At 37.9% G+C, this 24,493-nt stretch overlaps 1 protein-coding gene across 1 annotated transcript; it reads right to left on the reverse strand.

The window, feature by feature from the left end:
* Positions 1-8,789: 8,789 nt before the first annotated feature.
* On the reverse strand, positions 8,790-24,239 carry Satl1 (spermidine/spermine N1-acetyl transferase-like 1). The gene is made up of 6 exons (NM_001163543.1): positions 22,410-24,239; positions 18,659-18,710; positions 11,292-11,372; positions 10,748-10,849; positions 9,843-9,883; positions 8,790-9,090 (listed from the first exon to the last, which is right to left on the reverse strand). Exons 1-6 carry the CDS (start codon positions 24,237-24,239, stop codon positions 8,920-8,922), a joined length of 2,277 nt encoding a protein of 758 aa, NP_001157015.1. The 3' UTR covers positions 8,790-8,919.
* Positions 24,240-24,493: the final 254 nt, after the last annotated feature.

Genomic DNA, 24,493 nt, shown 5'->3' on the forward strand with positions numbered 1-24,493 from the left:
GCCTGCATACAAAGGCAGTGAATGACATGCACAAGCATGTTTATACATGATAAACGTTTTAAAGTAAACATACTCTCTTTTTTTTCTTTAATGTGTCTATTTTTTTATATTAATTTTTTTATTAACTTAAGTATTTCTTATTTACATTTCGAGTGTTATTCACTTTCCTGGTTTCCGGGCCAACATCCCCCTAACCCCTCCCCTTCTCTATGGGTGTTCCCCTCCCCATCCTCCCCCCATTGCCACCCTCCCCCCAACAATCACATTCACTGGGGGTTCAGACTTAGCAGGACCCAGGGCTTCTCCTTCCACTGGTGCTCTTACTAGGATATTCATTGCTACCTATGAGGTCAGAGTCCAGGGTCAGTCCATGTATAGTCTTTAGGTAGTGGCTTAGTCCCTGGAAGCTCTGGTTGCTTGGCATTGTTGTTCATAAGGGGTCTCGAGCCACTTCAAGCTCTTCCAGTTCTTTCTCTGATTCCTTCAACGGGGGTCCTATTCTCAGTTCAGTGGTTTGCTGCTGGCATTCGCCTCTGTATTTGCTGTATTCTGGCTGTGTCTCTCAGGAGAGATCTACATCCGGCTCCTGTCGGCCTGCACTTCTTTGCTTCATCCATCTTGTCTAATGGGTGGCTGTATATGTATGGGCCACATGTGGGGCAGGCTCTGAATGGGTGTTCCTTCTGTCTCTGTTTTAATCTTTGCCTCTCTGTTCCCTGCCAAGGTTATTCTTGTTCCCCTTTTAAAGAAGGAGTGAAGCATTCACATTTTGATCATCCGTCTTGAGTTTCATTTGTTCTAGGCATCTAGGGTAATTCAAGCATTTGGGCTAATAGCCACTTATCAATGAGTGCATACCATGTGTGTTTTTCTGTGATTGGGTTACCTCACTCAGAATGATATTTTCCAGTTCCAACCATTTGCCTATGAATTTCATAAAGGCATTGTTTTTGATAGCTGAGTAATATTCCATTGTGTAGATGTACCACATTGTCTGTATCCATTCCTCTGTTGAAGGGCATCTGGGTTCTTTCCAGCTTCTGGCTATTATAAATAAGGCTGCTATGAACATAGTGGAGCACGTGTCTTTTTTATATGTTGGGGCATCTTTTGGGTATATGCCCAAGAGAGGTATAGCTGGATCCTCAGGCAGTTCAATGTCCAATTTTCTGAGGGACCTCCAGACTGATTTCCAGAATGGTTTTGCCAGTCTGCAATCCCACCAACAATGGAGGGATGTTCCTCTTTCTCCACATCCACCCTTCATAATAGACCCAAATAATATAAAGTACCTCGGTGTGACTTTAACCAAGCAAGTAAAAGATCTGTACAATAAGAACTTCAAGACTCTGAAGAAAGAAATTGAAGAAGACCTCAGAAGATGGAAAGATTTCCCATGCTCATGGATTGGCAGGATTAATATAGTAAAAATGGCCATTTTACCAAAAGCGATCTACAGATTCAATGCAATCCCCATCAAAATACCAATCCAATTCTTCAAAGAGTTACACAGAACAATTTACAAATTCATCCGGAATAGCAAAAAACGCAGGATAGCTAAAACTATCCTCAACAATAAAAGAGCTTCAGGGGAAATCACTATCCCTGAACTCAAGCAGTATTACTGAGCAATAGTGATAAAAACTGCATGGTATTGGTACAGAGACAGACAGATTGACCAATGGAATAGAATTGAAGACCCAGAAATGAACCCACACACCTATGGTCACTTGATTTTTGACAAAGGAGCCAAAACCATCCAATGGAAAAAAGATAGCATTTTCAGCAAATGGTGCTGGTTCAACTGGAGGTCAACATGTAGTAAACATACTCTCTTAATTCTATCATGGTTTCTACAATATCTCAAAAGAAGACAGTACAAATAGAAAAAGTACAAGTGAAGGAAGATTGTTAATGAAAAATAAAACATTTTTTGTTGAGATGAATAGTAAAGCATTCTGCATAATTTGTAGGAAATTTGTGTAAATTTTGAAAGATTATAATCTCAAAAGGTTGTATATCCAAAACCATGCTTAAAAATTGGGTGCATATCAAAGGTCTTCTAGTAAGGACAATACAGCAGAACCAAAATGTCTGGATTTTCAACAAACTCATATGAATTATTGTATTGCAGTAGCTTGTAGTTCTGTGATAGATTATTTACTAGCAAATTAAAACCATTCATTTATAATGAGTCTCTTAATACATAGAGATTATGACAAATATAACAACCTTAAAAGGAGAGCTAGTTCTAAAATTAGTTGTTTCTAATAAGAGAACAGTGAAACAAATTTGCGAAATCGTAAATTGGGTGTGGAACCACTTATTTAAAGTTTTATGCTTTGGGGATAGATGACAGCTCAGATGCTACAAATATGGTTGAATTTGATATTTTAATGGTAGAATTAATTAGAAATTTGTTACTTAGGAAATGACTTATTTAATGCCATTAAAGGGTGCTGCTAAACCAAGAGACTTTATGAAGCAGTAATACATGTTAAAACAATTTTCCTTATCCAATGTCAACATATCTAGTATAGTTAGTAACAGCATCTCAGGAGTGGTCGATAAAAGACAGGGATTTGTAAAGTTAACACAAGACAATGAAAGTGCTTCCCCAAGTTCACATTGGATAAAATGTCATTACATAGCATACCAAGATATTTTGTGTGCAAAACCATTAAAAATGGGGTAGAGAGATGGTCTAGTGGATCCAAGGCTTGCCATGAATGCATGAAGAACTGAGTCTAAATGCCCAGAAACCAAGTAATATCAAGTACAGCAGTGCACCTCTGCAATCTCAATGCTCCTATCTTACAGGAAGATGGGGTGTAGTGTTGGCTAGCCTGGTGTATGCAAGAGTGAGGATAAGAAATACCTCAAACAAGTTTTAATCACGAAATGTACTTGTAGCATGAATGTACCTATACTGACGTATTACTATACAAACAGAGATACAGTACACCTATACACATCATATCTACAGGTGTTTTAAATATTAAAATGGACAGTATCATGTACAAGATCAAGTCAGTCAAAATTCCAGCATAGATAGGGGAACCCTTCCCCTCCATGCTGAGGTCCTACCTCCTATTCAAGGATCTATGGTCCACTGATTGATTGGTGCTATCAGAGGGAGAGTCATTTTTTTTTCTTTGGCATGTGGCCTGTGGTAGAATGTCCATACCCCACTGGATTGCCTATACTCATGTGCATATAGGCAGAATTAAGTAGACTCAGTGTTAAATACAAAATAAGAAAAAAACATGGCATGAAATTAGGGGGCAGATTGAGTAGGGAGCACAAAAGAGTTGGAGGAAGTTGTGGATAAAGATGATCAGAATACATTATAGAGATATGTGGAATGTGGACAACAGCAATAGACATGCTAAATGTAGATAGGAAAAAGCCAGGAGGCACCAACGCAATCCAAAGAACTACAGGGAACTAAGGAATGCTGACAGCTGGAGAAAGTCTTTCCCAGGGAAGAGCACACCAACTGGTTATCCAATAGCAAGTGGTCAGTCCAGAAAACCAGTAACGGTATAGACTGGACAGGTTGTATTGATGCATTTAGGAATATGTATGTATATGTGAATTTAACAATTAATAAAAGAGGCCATACATTTTTAAAAAGAGCAAAGAGTGGTATATTGGAGAACTTTGAGGGAGGAAAGGAAAGAGGGACTGATATAATTATATTACAATTCCCTGACATAAGCCCCCTATCCCATACCCCTCCCCAACCCTCCCCTTCTTATATAAGTGTGTTCCCCTTTCATCCACCCCCCTTCCTGCCCCTCCCCAACATTTCCCTGCACTGGGAGTCCAACCTTGGTAGGACCAAGGGCTTCTCCTTCCATTGGTGCCCAACAAGGCCAATCATCTCTACATATGCAGCTGGAGCCATGTGGGTCAGTCCATGTATAGACTTTGGGTAGTGGTTTAGTCTCTGGGAGCTCTGGTTGGTTGGCATTGTTGTTTTTTTATGGGGTTGCAAACCCCTTCAGCTCTTTCAATCCTTTCTCTAATTTTCCCAACCGGGGTCTCATTCTCAGTTCAAGAGGTTTCACCTCTGTATTTGACATGTTCTGGCTCTGACTCTCAGGAGACATCCATATCTGGGGAATACCCTTTATAGGATGGGGAGGGGGATGTGATTGGGGGCTTATGGCCAGGAGACCGGGAAAGGAAATAACATTTGAAATGTAAATAAAAAATATCCAAAAAATAACAATAAAACCTTATGGTCTTGGTACAGAAACAGACAGATTGATGGAATAGAAGTGAAGACCCAGAAATAAAACCACATACCTATGCACACTTGATCTCTGACAAAGAAACTAAAAACATACAATGGACAAAAGAAAGCATCTTCACTAAATGGTGCTGGTCCAGCTGGCTGTCTGTATATGGAAAATGAAAATAGACCTGTATTTGTCATCTTGCCCAAAGCTCAAGTCCAAATGGATCAAGGACCTCAACATAAAACCAGATACACTGAATCTAATAGAAGAGAAAGTGGGAAAGAGCCTTGAACTCATTGGCACAGGGGGGAATTTCCTAAAGAGAGCTCTATTGACTCATGCTCTGAGATCAAGAGTTGATAAATGGGGCCTCATGAAACTGGAAAGCTTCTGAAATGCAAAGGACATAGTCAATAGGACAAATCAGCAACCTACAGATTGGGAAAAGATCTTCACTAACCCCACATCTGATAGCGGGCTAATATCCAAAATATATAAAGAACTCAAGAAGTTAACCACCAAAACACCAAACAAACCAATGAAAAAATGGAGTATAGAACTAATTCACAACAGAGGAATCTAATGGCTGAGAAGCAAAGCACCTAAAGAAATGTTCAAAGTTCTTAGTGATCAGAGAAATGGAAATCAAAATGACCATGAGATTCCCCCTTACACCAGTCACAATGGCTAAGATCAAAACCTCAGGTAAACACCTCAGTCTCACTTAAGAGGGAGAAGAAATCAACCACAATAGGGGAGGGAGGGAGGGATCTGGGAGGGAATGGGTGGGGGAGGGGAACGTAATCTGATATTGGGTGGGGGGGAAAAGGACCAAAGCCCTGAGGGCCAGCAGAAGAATGAAAACATTCTGGAGGAAGTGAACTCTGGAGGAAGGGGGTTGGGAGGACCCTCCAGTATGTAACAGAGACCTGGGAGGTGAGAGACTCTCAGGACTCAAAGGGGACTTTAGATGAAATGCCCTACAGTGGGGAGAGGGAACTTGTAGAGCTCACCTCCAGTAGAAAGACAGGGCATCAAGTGAGGGATGAGGCTGCCACCCCACAGTAAAAAACTGATCCATAATTGTTCCTGTCTGAAAGAACTGCAGGCACAAAAATGGAGAAGAGACTGAGGAAAAAGAGGTCTAGCGACAGGCCCAAAGTGGGGTGCAACTCAGGGGGAGACCCCAAGGCCTGACACTATTGCTGAGGCTGTGGAGTGCTCACAAAAAGGGACCTATCATAACTGCCCTCCAAAAGAAGCAACAAGCAGCTGAAAGAGTCAGATACGGATATTTATACCCAACCAATGAACAGAAGCTGCTGACCCCTGTGGTTGATTTAGGGAAAAGCTGGAAGAAGCTGAGGAGGGGGGCAACCATTTAGGGGGACCAGCAGTCTCAGTTAACCTGAGATCTGTCAGACCCTGTATCACTAACCAGGCAGCATACACCAGCTGAGATGAGGCCTCCAACACATATACAGCAGAGGACTGCCAGGTCTGGGTTCAGTCAGAGAAAATGCACCTAACCCTCAAGAGATTGTAGGCCCTAGGGAGTTCTGAGGTCGGTGGGTGGGGACATCCTTATGGAGATGGGGTTGGGAAGAGGTATGGGATATGAAACAGTCGGAAGGTGGACCAGGAGGGAATAAAATCTGGAGTGTAAAAAAAAAGAAAGTTAATAATAATAATAATAATAATAGTAGTAGTAGTAGTAGTAGTAGTAGTAGTAGTAGTAGTAGTAGTACAACAGCAATAAAATAACATTAAAACCAAGATGCTTTCTGAGCATCTGAGAACTCACTGAGGAGTGGAGCTACTTTGATGCATTAGGTTTTCAGGTATAGTATTAAATACCCAACTACTTCTATGCTGTCATTTTGACTTTACTATTATAATGAAAATTTTAGTTTTTAAATTTAAAAAAGATAATCAATCCCCTATCTATCTTTCTGTGTTTTAACTTTTCTTAATCTTGCAGCACCTTGGCTTCTATTCCTACTTGAATTCTTAGGTAATTAATCACTGTTCAGCACTCCCTCCTTGAAACTCACTGATGCCTTTGTTTCTCTGACTCCTGTATTTCTTGTCACTTTTCATGCTTCTGTTGCTCTGTCTCTTAAAGTATGAGACTTCTCAGCTTCCACTCTTTATGATCTCTTCTCAGTCTTCATATGCTTTCATTTTTTAAGTTTAATTTAATTTTTATTGGATTTTTTATTTACATTTCAAATGTTATCCCCTTTCCCAGTTTCCTGGCCATAAGCCCCCTATCCCATCCTCCATCCCCCTTCTTCTATGAGGGTGTTCCCCAACAACGCACCCCTTCCCGCCTCTCTACCGTGACATTCCCCTACACTGGGGTGGGTATTGAGGGTTGGCAGGACCAAGGGCTTCTCCTCCCATTGGTACCCAACAAGGCCAATCATCTGCTACATATGCAGCTGAAGCCATGGGTCTGTCCATGTGTATGTACTCTTTGGATGGTGGTTTAGTTCCTGGGAGCTCTGGTTGGTTGGTATTGTTGTTCTTATGGGGTTGCAACTCCATCAGCTCCTTCAGTCCTTTCTCTAACTCCTCCAATGGGGACCCAGTTCTCAGTTCAATGGTTTGCTGCTATATGCTTTCATTTTTATTCAATGAGCTTCTGACTTGAGCAGCCACTTCTTTGTTATTATTCATATTATAGCCTCAGTTTTTCCCCAATGTTTTAGGCAAACCTACACCTCTAATGAACATTTTTATTGATTTGACATTTGAAAAGTATCTCAATGTCATTGTGCCTAAAACTCACTGTCTACTTCCCTTATTTCTTGTTTCTCAAATCTATTGTTTTCCATTTGCTAATCCCATCATTCTATGATACCTTCATCATCACTGTCCTGGCGTTAAAATAACTTCCTGGCATACCATCAATCCTGCTCTCTCTTACTTCATAATGTATTTTGTTTGCATATGAACCAGGTATCTTCATCAATAAGAATATATTTAAAGCCAGAAATAAGATGGACTATGGTTAGCACAGTGTTTCATTAGTGACTTCAAGACCTACACTTTCCACAATGATCTCTAGCACATCTCAGTCATAAGTTGATTATTGTACCTCCAGGGAGCATGCAGCCTATTTAAAGTAGGAAGATGTAGGTACAAGTCTACAATGTGCAAAGGATAATCCCTAAATCCTTTTCATTGGAAGAGTAATTGCTTTCTTAGAGTCTCCTCAGAAGATTTGTGTGTATATCTATACCAGAACCTATAGAGACACGATCTTTATTCAACAACTGTAGGTGTCTTAATGGAAACTTCAGTAGTTCACTGTTGCTTATAGAATCAAATCAAAACTTCTATCTTATATTCTTTTTTTAAATTTGTATCAGAATTTATTCCTTTTTATTCTATATGGCATCTTTCCCACATGTCAGCATCCTTCGAGGTCTCTGAAATACCCAGACTTAAAACAAATGTCAACATGAATGACTGTAGAAAACAGGAAGACAACTGAAGCAAGCAGCCAATGACAGAGAACCAGAGAAGGAAGTCATCTCTCCATGCAATGTGCGGCCAGCACATAAGTCTCTTGTAGCAGTCTATCTTATATTCTAATGTTTCTTCTTCTGCACCTTCATTGAAATGTACATTTATGATATTTACTGCCTATGCTGCTTCCTTTCAGTATATCCCATTGTCTTGTTTCACTCCACATTCTTGTTTCCTACCCAAACTTTGAATATAATTTGAGTGTCACCTTTTTCCAATTCTCCAAAATAAGATTTATTAATTTATTATATTCCCTTATCCTTAGAATCTATAAGTATTTTAACCCACACAATTTCTTTTAATAAGTAATTTCTTGCCAATAAAAATCCTTGGTGGGTATAACACACACACACACACACACACACACACACACACACACGCACATGCACACGCACACGCACGCACACACACACATATATCACATGTTTATGATTGTTCTATATGGTTCTATTATTCCAAAATAATTGGACTTCTATAAAGTGACTGTACCAGACAGGATACACACAAATACAATAGCAGTGTTGAATGTGCTATCTGCTCTAAGTATACCCAAAGAGCTCTAGATGTTCAGAGATAGAATGTGCTTAGGGGACAATAGTGAAGAGGCAATGGGACTGAATGTTCAAGATAAGCAATCACTAGTTTTTCACAAGGAAGGTCTTCAGAAATTAGCCTCACTGTAGGAAATAAATTTTAAACCCCATACCTACCTCTTTCTACTTAAATAGCTGTATTTCATCATATATAAAATATAAATCCTTAAGAAAATGCCATTTGAGCATTGTGCTTAATTACAGCCATGTGAAAATGTGAAAATATCACCATTGTACATTTGATGACATACAGTAACTAAAAACTCCAAGCCCAATATAAGTGGGTTTCAAAGGATGCAATCAAGCAGATTATCAGAACTTTTACTAGCCATTAGTATTTAGTTTGAATGGTGGAGAATTGACTGTATCTTGAAAAGTCTGTTTAGAAGTAAAATATCTACAAGAGTATTATGTTCACTTGCTTTATTTTACAACATTTGATATCAAAGTGCTGTTTCTCAGGTGACGTTCAAATGTTGATGCCTACGTTAGGATGAATTGTTACTGTTTTTGTTGTTGCTGTTGTTTGTTAGTCTTCATTTTCATTCTTCCTCGGCAAGTTCCAGGAGATCTTCCATGTTAAATCTGAACAAATGCCAGCCTTCCTCGCAGGAAAGGTCTAAAGCCCCTAGGCGAGTGTAATACTCAACAGAATCCTGATTCCAAATGATGACAAGAAACTGCATGCCACTACATCCGGTGTTTATGGCTATCTGTTTTAAAACAAACAAGTAGATATTGTCCTTATTCGACAGTGTAATCATTCACATTTTACTAAAGATTTATTATATATAATATTATATATGTATAACAATTTTGAAATGGGTATTTTTGGGCAAAAAAGTATCTCTTATATTATTGAAAATCACACTGTGTGTCTATTTTATTTTAAAATCACCTTATCCTTGATGATAAAAACATACATAGTGTGCTTATACATTATATATGAATACAATTAATTAAATATAACATAGAATCTGAGCATTCAGCCTGAAAATCCACTTTAATAAATTTTGGAAGTACATTATGAAAATGTTTTGTGCATGTGAATGCATATAGTGATGGGAATTTGGAGTGCATGTGTCTGCCTGCAGTGGTTGTCAGAGGACAACTTTGGATGTTACCTCTCAGGTGCTACCCACTTTTTGTTTGAGAAAAAGTCTTTCACTGGCCTAAAGTTTCACCAAGTAGGTTAGGGTGGCAGCCAGAGACACAAGTGTACCTCTCACCTTGCCACATAAAAAGTGTGTGCTGCCACTCCTGGCTTTTTTGTGGGGTCTGGGGATTAAATTTAACTCTTGGTGTTTGCAAGGCAAGCATTTTACCAACAATAAATATACCAAGACTAAACCAGTCTTGGTATATTTAATTAATAAGATTAATTACCTAATATATGGCCCATTAAATAGTTCTTCATGAAGAAAAGGATAATATATAGACTATCAATACTAACTATAATACATACCTGACTTAGCTTCTTCAGCATGTCAGCCCCAATACCTAGACCTGTTAAATGGATATGGTCAAAGAAAGGCTATTATGTTGAGAATTTTTACTTAACTTGTGATTTACTTCGATTTTAAAGCAATATAAGATCAAACTTTGTTTATGGTTGTCATATATTCTAAATATATGCTTTAAATTGTCTTTTATTTTACTGGAGCCTGGCAACAATGCAAGTACAAAAGAGATTGGTTTTATGTTAAAAATCTGTGCTGAATAAAATGAGTGTCACTATATTCTTTCTTTTTCTTGAGAAAGGGTCTGACCATCATTTGTTGGATGGCTTAGAACTCGAACTCACTGAGATCCACCCGCCTCTGCATCCCAAGTACTGGAATTAAACGTGTGTGTCATTATGCTGGCCTTCACTGTTTTCTTACAACAGGGCATATTTCTTATCTATGTCTACTAAAAACAAACTAAAACATAAAATTATTTTACAGATAACAAAATTAGTTGGGCTGGAGAGATGGCTTAGTGGTTAAGAGCACTGAATTTTCATTCAGAGGTTCTGAATTCAATTCCCAGCAACCATGTGGTGGCTCACAGCCATCTGTAATGGGATCCAATGCCCTCTTCTGGTGTGTCTGAAGACAAATATAGTGTACTTATATACATATAATTAATATATCTAAAAATTATTAGTTGGAACTGCATAGCTTGCTTGAGTATATTGATGAAATATTTTCTAACTTGTGATTTTGTCTTCACGGCACTAGGATCCTGATCATGCTTAAGAAATGGAAATGAGTTATCCAAATAAGTTAAAACTCATAACTCTAGTGAAAAGGCTTATCTGTAGCCCTTACATTAGAATGTAACTTAGAAAATTTTTCTTGTTTGCAAGTAATATGATTGTAGGTTTACCTTGATAATCTTCAGTGATATAAAAATCCTCCAGGTGAAGCAGTTTGCCAATCCGTGGGTCGTAAGTGAAGTAGTACATGGCAAATCCAATAATTTTTACTCCTGGAAGAGAGAAGAGTGTGGACAAAGAGGCTGATAATTTTAGTTGTAAGAATACATGTTTCCAAATAGAAAACAAAAGGGTGTTTATTTTTTGCTGCTTTAACTGTTAAAGCAGTAGGTGGTTGCTGGACAAAGTCAGTGCGTAAATACATAATAGACAGAAAGTTCACATTTCTTCTAATAAAGCCTTTAAAAGAAAGTCTGAAAAAAAACTCTATGTACTTCCAGGAAAAAAAAAAGTCTGTACCTTGATACTTGTTCTCACAATTTTAATACTTTTATAATTAGAGTGACAACGTAGTATTATTTTAAAGTACTCTAGTTTTGTACATTGTAGTCCTCTGCTTAATACTATTTACAAAATCTCCACTTGTTAACTGTTAGCTCTGTTTTTGGATACAGAAAATATGTTACAGACTAAGAGACAAAAGGTTTATTTTACCTGATTCTGCTTGTTTACTGGGCGCTTCAGCAACCAGGCAGTAGAAAAGTGGTTTTTCCCCAAAACCATCCTTGAATAAATCTGAAATTCCAAGTCACATACAATATATCAAAGTTTATAAGTGAGCAAAGATGACAAAATAGCAAGGAGCAGCACCACTTCTTCCTGCATGCACAGCACCAATGCTAGGAGCAACTGTCGGAAGTGACTGTTTTAACATTTACAACTTTTAGGAGTCTGGCTAGTATCTGCAGTTATTTTGCCTAAATGTAGCATAAGTGTGATATCACATATCTGCCCTATCTCCCTTTGAGTTTTCTAGCAGGTATCTGAAAGAATGACAGCTTGTATTTCTGGAGTAGATTGTTGAAGCCTGCTTGATCTCGTCCTTAATGTAGGTTTTTATGTTCTAACTAGACTTCCATTCAGATTGTTCAGATGAAAGCATAGGGGCTGACAACCATTATTCCAACCACCATCAACTGAAGTGACATCCAGGAAATTAAAATTAAATTAAATGGATCTACTCCTGCTTGTACTTCTTGTATGGAAAATCTCTCTCTCTCTCTCTCTCTCTCTCTCTCTCTCTCTCTCTCTCACTCACTCTCTCTCTTCCCTCCCTTCCTCTCTCCAGCCATCCCTCCCTTTGCCCTCACCCTACTCCTGCTTTGTGTTTCTATGGGAACACACATGATAGACATTTGCTTTCCCTCAGGAATGCCAGATATAGAACAGATTAAAAGTAGATAAAAGCAGGTTTATTAGGAGGCAGTTCTTGGGTGTGATCACTGATCTCATAGGTGGAGGTAAGTGAAATTACACAATGGGGCTTTAAAGTAAGGGGGTTATCAGATGCCCTTCAACAGAGGAATGGATATAGAAAATGTGGTACATCTACACAATGGAGTACTACTCAGCTATCAAAAACAATGACTTCATGAAATTCATAGGCAAATGGATGGAACTAGAAAATATCATCCTGAGTGAGGTAACCTAATCACAAAAAACATACATGGTATTCACTCACTGATAAGTGGATATTAGCCCAAAAGCTCACATTACCTAAGATACAATCCACAGACTACATGAAGCTCAAGAAGAAGGACGACCAAAGTGCAGAAGCTTCAGTCCTTCTTAAAAGGGGTGGAACAAAATATTCATAGGTGGAGATATAGAGACATAGTTTGGAACAGATACTGAAGGAATGTCCATTCAGAGCCTACCCCAACCGGGGATACAGCCACCGAAACTAGGTAATATTGATGAAGCCAAGAAGTGCATGCTGACAGGAACCTGATATAGCTGTCTCCTGAGAGAGAATGTCAGCCAGAGCATGTCAAATACAGAGGTGCATGCTAGCAGCAAAGGACTGAACTGAGAACGGGGTCCCCATTGGAGGAATTAGAGAAAGGATTGAAGGAGATTAAGGAGTGTGCTAATACCATGCAGTTTTTACCACTATTGCTTTGTAGTGTAGCTTGCTGTCAGGGATGGTGATTCTATCAGAAGTTGAGGGATGGGGCCACCTACCTATCTCAAAATTGTTAAACCAGAAATGTTCCTGTCCAAATGAAAGACAAAACATGGAACAGAGACTGAAGGAAAGGTCATCCAGAGACTGCCCCACATAGGGATCCATCCCACCTGCAGACACCAACCCCAACTCTATTGCTGATGCCAAGTAGAACCTGGTATGGCTGTTCCCTGAGACATTCTACCATCAACTGACCAATACAAGTGCAGATACTGACAACCAACCATTGAACTGAGCAAGGGGTCCCCAATGGAGGAGTTAGAGAAAGGACTGAAGGAGCTGAAGGGGTTTGCAACCCCATAGGAAGAACAAAAATATCAACCAACCAGACCACACAGAGCACACAGGGATTAAACCACTAACCAAAGAGTACACACGGAGAGACCCATGGCTCCAGCTGCATATATGGCAGAGTATGGCTTTATCTGACATCAATGGGAAGGGAGGCCCTTAGTCCTCTGGAGGCTTGATGCCACAGTGTAGAGGGATGCTAAAGTGGTGAGGTGGGAGTGGGTGAGTGGGTGGAGGAACACTATCATAGAGGGAAAGGGGAGGGGAGAGAAGGGATGGGGGGGGGGGAGTTTGTGAAGGGGTAACCAGGAAGGGGGATATAATTTGAAATGTAAATGAGTAAAATGATAAAAATGTCAGAAAGTGACTCTTGAATAATTAAGTATAAAAATATCACTCAGTTTAAATACAATGATGATCATAACGGATACTATTTTTTACATTTTTATGTGTGTGTGTGTGTGTGTGTGTGTGTGTGTGTGTGAGTGTGTGTTTGTGTGGAGGTAGTGGTAGTCAGAGGATAACTTCTAAAACTAAGTTCTTTCTTTCCCATATGCTAGGTTTTAGGGATCAAACTCAAGTTATCAGATCTTTACTCACAGCGCCATATTCCTGACCCAGGAGAGAGAGATTGAGAGATTCAACAAGCTATTTTCTGCAAAAAACACCCTCTGGATTCAAAGAAACAAGGATTAAAATGGAATGATGGAAAAAGATAGCATACAAATGTAGGTAAAAGTGATCAGGGGTAGCTATATTATTATAAGATCACAGATTACTGGAGGAGAGAATGGCATTGCAATATTATAAAAATATCTAGTCACTAAGAAGACAGTGTGTGTGTATGTGTGTGTGTGTGTGTGTGTATAGGGAGAGATCTATAAAAATATATATGTATATGTATATTTGTAAAAAAATTACAACTCTGATATCCAAGAGACAAACATTGATATAACTGAAGGAAGAAATGCATAGCAATATAATAATAGTATGAGACTTTAATATTCTAATTTAAATAATATATAATGCAACATGATTGAAACTAAGGACATGGATTACTGGGTAATATTAGAGACCAACTGGACTTCTGTCTTGGTCACTTTTCTCTTGCTGTATTAAAGCACCATTACTAAACAACTTAAAAAGGAAAGCATTTAATTCAGCTGAAAGTTTTGGAGGGTTGGAGTCAATGATGACAAAACAAAAAGCATAGTGGCATGGCACATGAGAGCTCACATCTTAATCCATAAGCAGGAGACAGAGACAATACACTGGGAATGGTATGAATCTTTTGAAACCCTAAAGCTTGCCCCAAGTGGCACAGGTCCTCCAATAGGACCATACCTCCAATCCTTCCCAAACAGTTCTACCAACTGAGGACCAAATATTTAAACATATGAGCCAATGGAGACCATTCGCATTCAAGCCACCATGTACATGAATAAAACAATGTTCATGGAGACAAACTTTTTCCCAAGTGTCTAGGATATAAAAGTTAAAAGACTAAAATAATGCAGGTATGTTTTACACACACACACACACACACACACACACACACGTTCAGAAATATGTGAAAACTAAATCATTCATACATTTAAACAATGAGTGAAGAACTTAATCAAAGGGCTTGAAATGTGACTCAATTATGGAGCACTTTCCTAACATGCAAAAGATCCTAGGTTCTGTTCCTAGCTTGACGATCAGTTAATGAATAAATACCAGGAAGTATTGCTGCCGTAAATAACTTTAAAATAGTCAAGATGCAATTTTGTTGAAACCATTGATGTGGTAAAGTATGCCTACAGGAAGAAGATATAAATCATAAAAATGACATTCTAACAATAATTAGAAATACTTGAAAATGAAAACATCACAAAAAAGCTTATTGAATGCAGTGATAGAGTGATAGTAGTGCTCACAGAAATGAGTAGTTGCAAATTCCTATATTGTAGAAAGAATGAAATCTCAGAAAAGAACTTAATAAATGCCTTAAAGAGGTAAACAAAGCTACGTAAGCCCTGATGTTTCCTATGGAAGACAATCAATTTTAACAGATATAAATAAGTTGAGAAAAATAGAAAAAAACTTAAGGACCCCCAAACTGGCTATTTGAATAAGCCAACAGAACTGATGGCTAGACTGAAAAAGAACAAGAAAGGGTACAAATATTAAGATCAGAAATGAAAATGGGGCTCTTACTATCTGAAAGTCAGAACATACCCATGGTTTAAATGATATTGACCTACTAGTCAATTATGTTTGTCCTATTACATATCATTTTTTTCAATATCTAATTTTCATTAAATTTTCTTTTAAGTCCACCTAAGGAAATTTATTGTATATTTGTGATGTTTGGTACTATCTGCATGTCAGGCATCCATGGTCCTTGGAACCTATCACTGTGGATAAAGGGGTAATATTATCTATTCAAAAATATAAAGTATTACTAAAATAAATTTCAGTAGACTTAAGTTAGTTGAAGGACTGTTATGAGTAATAAGATTTAGCATTGTTATGATATTGATATTAACATAATTTATTTACATATTCAATGCAGCTCATTAAAGTCCACTGTCATAGTTATTGTTCTATTGTCGTGAAGAGATATCATGGGCAAAGGTAACTCATAAAAGAAAGCATTTAATTGCAGACTTAGAGTTTTAGAGGATTGGTCCATTATTGTAAGAGGGAGGAAAGGGAAAATAGGGAGGACCTGCTGGACCAAAGCAAGCCTGAAAACTAGCAGGGCAAACTTCCAATTCTGCATTTCCATGACTGATGTCAGAGCACTGGTTAAACCTCCAACTCCTTTCAACTTTGTTGTCTGTAGCATCTTTTCCTCTTTGGTTGGTTCTACATTCTGTTTGCAGCTCTCCTTGGTAGGTATCTTATGACTCTGGGATTTCCAACATCTTGGGGTCTTAAATTCCAGGCTTCACTTTCACAACCTCATACAATGGACTCTCCAGGTCACAATGCAGGACACACCTTCCCACTCTCTGCCCCTACCACATGTCTGGCCTCTCAGTAGCTTTCCTTAGTCACAGAGGGAGATTCCATAATCATTTCCTATAATTTTGTGAGATTTTTACCTTTATGAACAGAGCCTCCTATGTAGCCCTGGCTGTCCTGGAATTCACTATGTAGACCAGGCTGGCCTTGAACTCACAGAGATCTACATGCATCTGCCTCCCAGATGCTGGGATTAAAGATATGCACCACCATGGACAGTCCTCCTATATTCTTCTTGACTCCAAGAACCTATTTCTATTTCTGCTTACTATGCTGGAACCCACCCCCTCATTCATTTATATCTGCACTGCTTTGATGGATTATTTTGACTGCTTAAACTTCAGTTTTTCTTTAATTTCTACGCAAAAGTTAGAAACTTGGCTTGTGGGGATACTACTTCCTTTATTTCATTTCAAATCATGCCTTTCTTTAAATTTCACATCTCTTTGAGCACAAGACATGACTCCATCATTATATTTCTTGGTGAGCCTTTTCTCTTTAAACTACACATTTTGTATTTCTCTTTGCCTTACTAAACTCTTTTCATTGCAGATCTAGATAAAAGTGATCACCAATAACCATGTGACACAGTCAATATTAGGCTCTTTTGAAATCTCTTCCAAGGCCATTAATCCACAACTCATCAACTTAGCCTTAGGTAGATTCTTAGGACAAAGGACAAGCACCCATATTCTTTGTCAAAATACCCCCAAAATAGTTTCTGGGCCAATTATTCTTTCCCTCTGACAGCTCTTGATCATGGCTCACGTAGTCTAAATCACTCTCAGCAGTACACTCTTCCTACTATAATGGCCTATTAGGCCCCTGTTTTAGTCATTGATCCATGGGTACAAAGAGACGCAATGACCAATGCAACTCTTACAACAGGAAATATTTAATTGGGGCTTATTTACAGTTTCAGAGGTTTAGTCCATTATCATCATGGTAGAGAGCACGGTTCATGGCATGGATGGCACTGGGGCAGTAGCTGAGAACTACATCCTGATCCTCATGCTGAGAGGGAGAGGGAGGGGGAGGGGGAGAGGGAGAGAATGTGTGTGTGTGTGTGTGTGTGTGTGTGTGTGTCACTGGGCCTGATATAGGCTTTTTATTTTATTTTATTTTTTAAAGATTTATTCATTTATTATATATAAGTACACTGTAGCTGTCTTCAGACACACCAGAAGAGGGCATCGGATCTCTTTACAGATGGTTGTGAGCCACCATGTGGTTGCTGGAAATTGAACTCAGGACCTCTGGAAGAGTAGTCGGGTCCTCTTAACCACTGAGCCATCTCTCCAGTCCTGATATAGGCTTTTTAAACCTCAAAGCCCATCACCAGTGACATACTTCCTCCAATAAGACCACACCTCCTAATCCTTCCTCAGTAGTCCACAAACTAGGGGCCATTCTCATTTAAACCACCACACCTACCATCCTTTTTAAAAACTTCGTACAGATTCCAAAGGACTCAAAATATTCCAAACAACTTTAAAACAGAAGAATAAAGTCAGAGGATGCTTGTTGCTTAATTTTGAGATTTACTATAATGTTACAGTAATTAAAACAGTGTGATACTGGAAAGAGGCCTAATATGTAGACAAGCCAAACATAAACAGGGCTATAAAATAAATACTCACAAACTTATATAGGGTGCCAAAACCATTAAGACTGACTTTCCAATAAATTCTTTTGTGAAAACTTTATTTCTATTTATAAAATAAAAAAGTTGAACCCTCACCTTTTGCCATATTCAAAATATACCTCGAAAGAGATCAAAGACCTCAAGGTAGATGTTAAAAGTAGAAAACTCTTAGAAGAAAATGAAAAAATAAACCCTTCAAGACATTACATGTGGCCCTGGTTTGTAGATCTAGTTGAAAACAAAAGCACAGGTAGTAAAAAAAAAATAAGAAAAACTGAACTTCAACACAATATCCCACTATAAAAAGAGTAAAAAGTCTCCACAGAGCATAAGAAATTATTTTTCAGAATGTTCTTAGTTGATTACATACATTCTTAAGTATTCAACTTTAAATGGTTATCCTTCACTTATTCTTCTAAAGTTTAATAAGTAACTCTCTTTATGTGGTGTTTGCCAATCATGATTTTTCACCATCTTTTAGCCTTCTATTACTGTGTAAAAATTCTAATTCATAACAATTTTCTACGTTCTCCATTAATATTTTAGCTACCAAATGTAATGAAATAACCTTTTTGACGCTTCTACCAATATAGTGCATGTAAGGAACACTTTAGACAAGCCAAACCTCTTATTATCTGTTTTGAAATGCATTTGCAGTCTACTGCATCTGTAAAGGCATGCACTGTTTCATGTTAAAAAGAAGCAAAATGAAAATTATTGGAACACTGAAAAGGCTATGGAATTTGTGTCTTATATATATCCATATTAATAATAAGAACACCTTTTGTAACAAGGACAGCTGCTTCTGTATGCCTAGGTATTCACCCTGTGTGCATGCACCCACACTGCTTTTGCCTGCATGAAGATTAACACAAAACATCTTACCCAGTTCTGTTAATGACACCTTTTCTTGCGTGCCTTCATAGGTAGCCAGTTCCTGTCAAAGCAGAAAAAAAAAGTTTCAGCTGATGATTTGGTAAATATAATCATTGAAGTATTTATTGAACATTTACATGCACAGGAATGCTAGGTTGTGCTAAAAAGAAGTCAGATCTGATTTCCATTATGAAGAAATTTAAAATCTGAAATGATGTAATGCAAAATAGGTAGATAAGTAGTTGGTAGCTAGATTATAGAAAGGCATATTGTAGGGAAATGACAGACAGATGGTAGATTTGATATCTCTGTCATGTGAATGTTAACTTTCTGGATTAGTAGCTTTAAATTCAGCAGGAACCTGGAAAGTAAAAATAAAAACTTGTTTCTGGGCAGTCACAGTATTTATTTATTATGACTTTACAGAAAAAAATTGTGAAACATGTTTGCTTGGGATTTTGCTAGTATAACTTTAAAAGTATTTTTTAAAATTGTGGTCTTTATTATTTTTGTACATCCTAATTCCTTCTTTTTTGGTGCGTATCTCATGTTTGTAGACTTATAACATATTTATTGTTTTTCTCCTTTGGTATCTTTGTTTTTGGTAAGGATATTAATCATACGTTTTTCCTCTTACATTCTTAATACTTGCTTTGTTTGCCTGCTTATTCCTGTGTGTAAATACTGAGGTAGAATGTCACCATTACACCAAACCCTGTCATCTCAGGGCCATTAATTGAATAACTCATCTTTTGCTCAGTGATTCGAAATATCCCTTAAAACAAACATGATATTCTTACATGCACTTTAGAGAACTTCTGGACTCTTGATTAAGTTTCATTTTGCTAGTGCTGGAAATTTTATGAAAACTTTTTTTCATTTACTTTTGAGATTAAAATATAATTACATCACTTCTCTCTCCAAACCTTCCCATATAATGCTTGTCTCTTGCAATGTAAGAAGTTACACCCAAGAAGTCTCACCAAAATGACTGCCTAAACATGAGCTGAACAAAGACAACAATCAAATCTTAATTTCTTCATGAATCAATTTCCTATCTACTATAGCAAAAGCAATCATGTCATTCACATGAAAATACATATTTCATATCCTTTAAATAGTTAAAAAACTTTTCTTCTAATATTGTTATTATGTTGATTTGACACAGATTAGCGTTATTTGAGAAGACAGAACTTCAATTGAGACAATGCATTCATAAGATCAGTCTGTAGGCAAGCCTCTCAGGCCTTAATTACTAATTGATTGGGGTGGGGAGTTGAGGGTTGGCGACCACTGGCGTGCTACCACCACTGGGCTGTGTGTCCTACACAAAAAGCAGGCTGAACAAGTCAGGAGCAAGGCAGTAATCAAGCATCCCTTCATGGCCTCTGCACGCTTCCAGTTCCTGCCCTATTTGAGTTTCTGGCCTGATTTCCTTCAGTGGACTGTGATGTAGGGTATGTAATCCAAATACAACCTTTCCTCCCCAAGTTGCTTTTGGTCATGGTGTTTCATCACAGCAGCAGCAAATATAACTAAGACAAAACAACTGCTCATTTAAAAAAATCTACACTGATCTCGTCTGATCTCAGAAGCTAAGCAGGGTCAGGCCTGGTTAGTACTTGGATGGGAGACCGCCTGGGAATACCAGGTGCTAAAAAATCTACGCATAAGCATGTCTTCATTATTAATATCATAGTCAGTACATACTACATTATTTCCATATCAGTTAGCACTCATTTTATAAAGATGTGCTCTTCATATGGAATTGGTTGGTTGGAACTCAGCAGGAAAAGCAGAGTTCATGAATAACCATACTTTTACAACATATTCAACTATGTGGTAACTACATTATATATAGCACCACTAATGTATAAGAGTTCTAATAAATGTATATTTCCCATAAATCCATATTAAAAATTTCACTAGTACTTTGGATATTTCAATATTTTTAAATCAAATAATTGTTATTTAATGTGTGCAAAGAAGACTAATTTTTGAATTATTTAACATAAATAATAATCTCAAATAAAAAGGTTTATAACTGGTTACTTATTACAATACTTGGCTGCAAGCAAACACATGTACAGAAAGTATAAATAAATTTAAACTTTGCTATAAGATTTGTTTTAAAAATTAGATTTTAACACCAGATATAGGGTATACACTTTTAATCTTTGCACTTGGGAAGCAGAGGCAGGTGGATCTCTATGAGTTCAAGGTTAGCCTTGTCTACATAGTGAGTTCTAGGACAACTACAGGTACGAAGAGATACCTTGTCTCAAACAAACAAACAAAAACAATCGTTACATTTTAAAACCAATCTTTAGTATTTATGAACTTGCCACAATTTTATTTAACTTTTTAAAACCACAGAATTTTGCCCAGAATTGAAGATTCTGATACAGTCTAAATTTGGACTAAGATAAAGTTATTTGAAATATGTAAGTAATGGTTGGTTTCTTTTGAAATTACTTAGATTTGAAACACCTTAGGTCTGTGATTCGAAATGTCAAGTTATGGTATATATTGACAAGTTTTGATGCTACAAAGACAGTATTTGTTTTGCTATAGAAATTCAAGAAAGAACCTCTGTTTGTTTCTTGAGGGGAGAAAATTAGAACTCTCTTATGTAACACAATGGTCACATGTATATAAATTCATATGTAAAAACACAAACACTAGATTGTGATTAATGAATTATGGGGTAAACTTATAATAGTCTCACAGCATTAACAAGTCACTTAAATCTATCTGTTTGCTTAGTCCCAAACAGAACAAATTTTCAGTGAGTATACTAGTAATTTTCAAATTACATTTAAATACTCTGGTTGTAGCACTTTTATTTTGCAGAATTATTGTTGAGAAAAGTAACTGCTTTGCTTCACCTACTTTAATACTACTATATTCTGAGTGTATTCTGGATTTTTAATGTAAACATATGTGTACAAACTTGGAAAGATCATACATTTCCCATGAGGGAGCTGTCATTTAGTCTGGTATGTATCTGCAAAACATTCTAAGCATAAAAACATTATAATATTTAAGATCAGGCATAGGAAAAGATTTATATTCTGCTACAATGATGTTGATGCAAAGCTACACAATGCCTCTTAGTGATGCCTTTTAGCTAAGGAATTTTGATGGCAAGCTAATAAATTAATTTTCAAAGAGTATTTTTATAAACTTATAAATAATCATGTGTTGGAAAAAATGAACATAAAACGCAAAGCAAACCACTATATACACATCTGTGTATCACATGAATGATAGCCATCAATGCATCAAAATTCCATCACTGTAACTATAGTTACTACATTGTCAACTTCACTGCACTGGTGTGATTTCTAGGAAAGGTATTAAAATAAACATTACATAAGAAAATATTCACTCAGTTCCTTAGACTCACGGCATGTACATGTTAACAGTCTTCTAGATAAGCTTTGCCAACTGAGCTATCTCCCTTCTCAATGTCTCATATATTTTTTAAAACAATTTATATTCTGCATATAAAAGAAAACACTACAACTGTCTTTTGGTATAGCAATTACTATAATCTTGCTTTTTATTGAAAATGATGATTAAAGGGGTTTAGAGGATTTGACAACATTATGTATATGTGTCATAATGAACAGAGTTATTATTATTATTATTATTATTATTATTATTATTATTATTATTATCCAAATCTAGACTATGCATTTCTGTTGTTCTTTCAGCCCATCACTAACTTCCAAGTAATAAGAAGATACAGGCTTACTTTAATCAGTCTCAGGATATCTGGGCAGTCTTGAGGCTCAGCAGGTCTTATGTAGAAAGCACAAGAATCTTTTTTCCGGACTGATTGTGTCACTCCTTGTTGACGTTCACTTAATTCACTCATGCTTGATTCACCTGGCTCTAATTGACTTTTACCGGGTTGGCTTATGCCTAGTTGACTTAAGTCTGATTGGCTAGTGTCTAATGAACTACCTGTCAACTCTGGTTTGCTTGGACTTGGTTCAGATTTAACTGAGTGTGTCTTTACTCCTTGGTTTGATTTGGTGCCATCAGGTTGGTTTGTATCTAATTGATTTGTCCCTAATTGAGTGGTTCCTGATTGCCTTGGCACTGTTTCCCAATTATCTGATTGTTTCATGTTTGTGTTGCCAGGGTAGATTTGCCATTTTTCTGATTGTCTTGTGCTTGAGTAACTTGGCGTTGGATGCCATGTGTATAATTGTCTTACACCAGGCATGTTGTAATTTTGTGGCCATGTATCAAATTGTCTTGTGCCTAATTGGCTGAGACTTGGGTGCCATAAATCTGAGTGTATCATACCTGGCCGGCTTGGATCCCATGGCCCTGAGTCTGAATATTTCATGCCAGATTGACCTGGTTGCCATGAATCCAATTGTCTTATATCCAGAGGGCTGGGGCCTGGTGGCCATTTGTCTGATTGTGTCTTGACTAGGTAGTTGGGATTCCATTGCCATGGATCCATCTGTTTCATGCCTGGTTGGCTGGTGCCTGATTGCCATACATCCAGATCTTTCATGTCTGGTTGGCTGCTGCCTGATTGCCACATGTCCAATTCTTTCATGCTTGATTGGCTGGGTCCTAATTGACACATGTTGTACGGTTGGCTGAAGCCTGTTTGACATGTGTTAAACTGCTCCATACCTGAATGATTGAGGCCCACTTGCCACGCACCTGACAGTTTCTTTCCTTCTTCGCTAGGACCTGCTTGCCATGTGACTGAATGTCTTGTACATTGTTGGCCAGGGCTCTGTTGCCCTGTGCTTGATTGTCTGTTGCCTTGTTGACTAGGGCCTGGTTGACACATATCAGATTGCTTCATACCTTGATCAGTGGGACTTGCTTGTCTCAAGTTGAATTGTCTGGGAGATGAGGGATTTAGTTGTGGTTGCCATGAATTTGATTGTTTGCTGCCTGGGTGGTCTGGGTCCCATTGCCATGCATCTGTTTGTCTCATACTTGGGGGGCTTGGCCCCCATTGCCATAAATCTGTTTCTTTCATTCCTGGATCCTGTTTCCATGTGTCTGGTTGTTTCTGTCCTGCATAGCTTGGGTCTTGTTGCACTGTATCTGATTGCTTTGTTCCCTGATTATTTTGGGTTATTTGCCACATGTCTGGTGGTCCCCTGCCTGAATACTCTGGGTCCCATTGCCATGTGTTTATTTGTTTCATATTGGGAGTAGGTGGGCCTGGTTGCCATAGACCTGTTTGGTTCATGGCTGCTGGTTGACTTGAATTTAATTGTTTCATACCCACTTGTCTTGGGTCTGACTCTCTCATACTTTGTTGGCTCAGGTCTGTTTTGTATATGCCTGGTTGGTTTGTGCTTGTCCATGATTGTTTTATATTTGATTGGCCCAGGCCTGGTTGGTTTATATCTAGTTGGCATGAGACTGGTCTTGTCACACCTGGTTTGTTCGTGCTTGGTTGGTTCATGCTTGGCTGGCTCGTGTATGGTTGGCTTGGCCCTGGTTGTTGCATGTTGTATGGGCCTGGGCCTGGTGGGCTCATAACTGGTTGGCTTAAACCTGACTGAGTCATACCTGATTGGTTCTTGCCTGATGGATCCATGACTGACTGACAAATGATCGGCTGGTAAACAACTGATTGGCTTGTAAGAGTCTTGATAGAACAGGATACTTTGACTACAGCACTGTGATGGGAAGCTTTCAGATGTTTCCAGTTGGTCTCACCTCAGACTTGGAGATAGTCCTCTGTCATGATGGGAATGAGAAACAAAGATGATTACCTGAAGAAGGATTAAAGCCTCTGATTCACTGGAGGTGACTTCACCAGATACCACAGCTACAAGCTTCGCTGGATTT

Source organism: Rattus norvegicus, chromosome X (assembly GCF_021556685.1).
Source record: "Rattus norvegicus strain SHRSP/BbbUtx chromosome X, alternate assembly SHRSP_T2T, whole genome shotgun sequence".
In the NCBI taxonomy this organism is placed as follows: Eukaryota; Metazoa; Chordata; class Mammalia; order Rodentia; family Muridae; genus Rattus; species Rattus norvegicus.

Excerpts from the sequence above, each read along its gene's own strand:
- Satl1 (NM_001163543.1), bottom strand. The coding sequence starts at position 24,239 with ATGGATCCATCAGGCAAGAACCAATCAGGTATGACTCAGTCAGGTTTA. Across the intron at positions 10,850-11,291 it reads CAGTAAACAAGCAGAATCAG|GAGTAAAAATTATTGGATTT; the intron begins GTAAAATAAACC and ends TCTCTCTTCCAG. Across the intron at positions 9,091-9,842 it reads TGCTGAAGAAGCTAAGTCAG|ATAGCCATAAACACCGGATG; the intron begins GTATGTATTATA and ends GTTTTAAAACAG.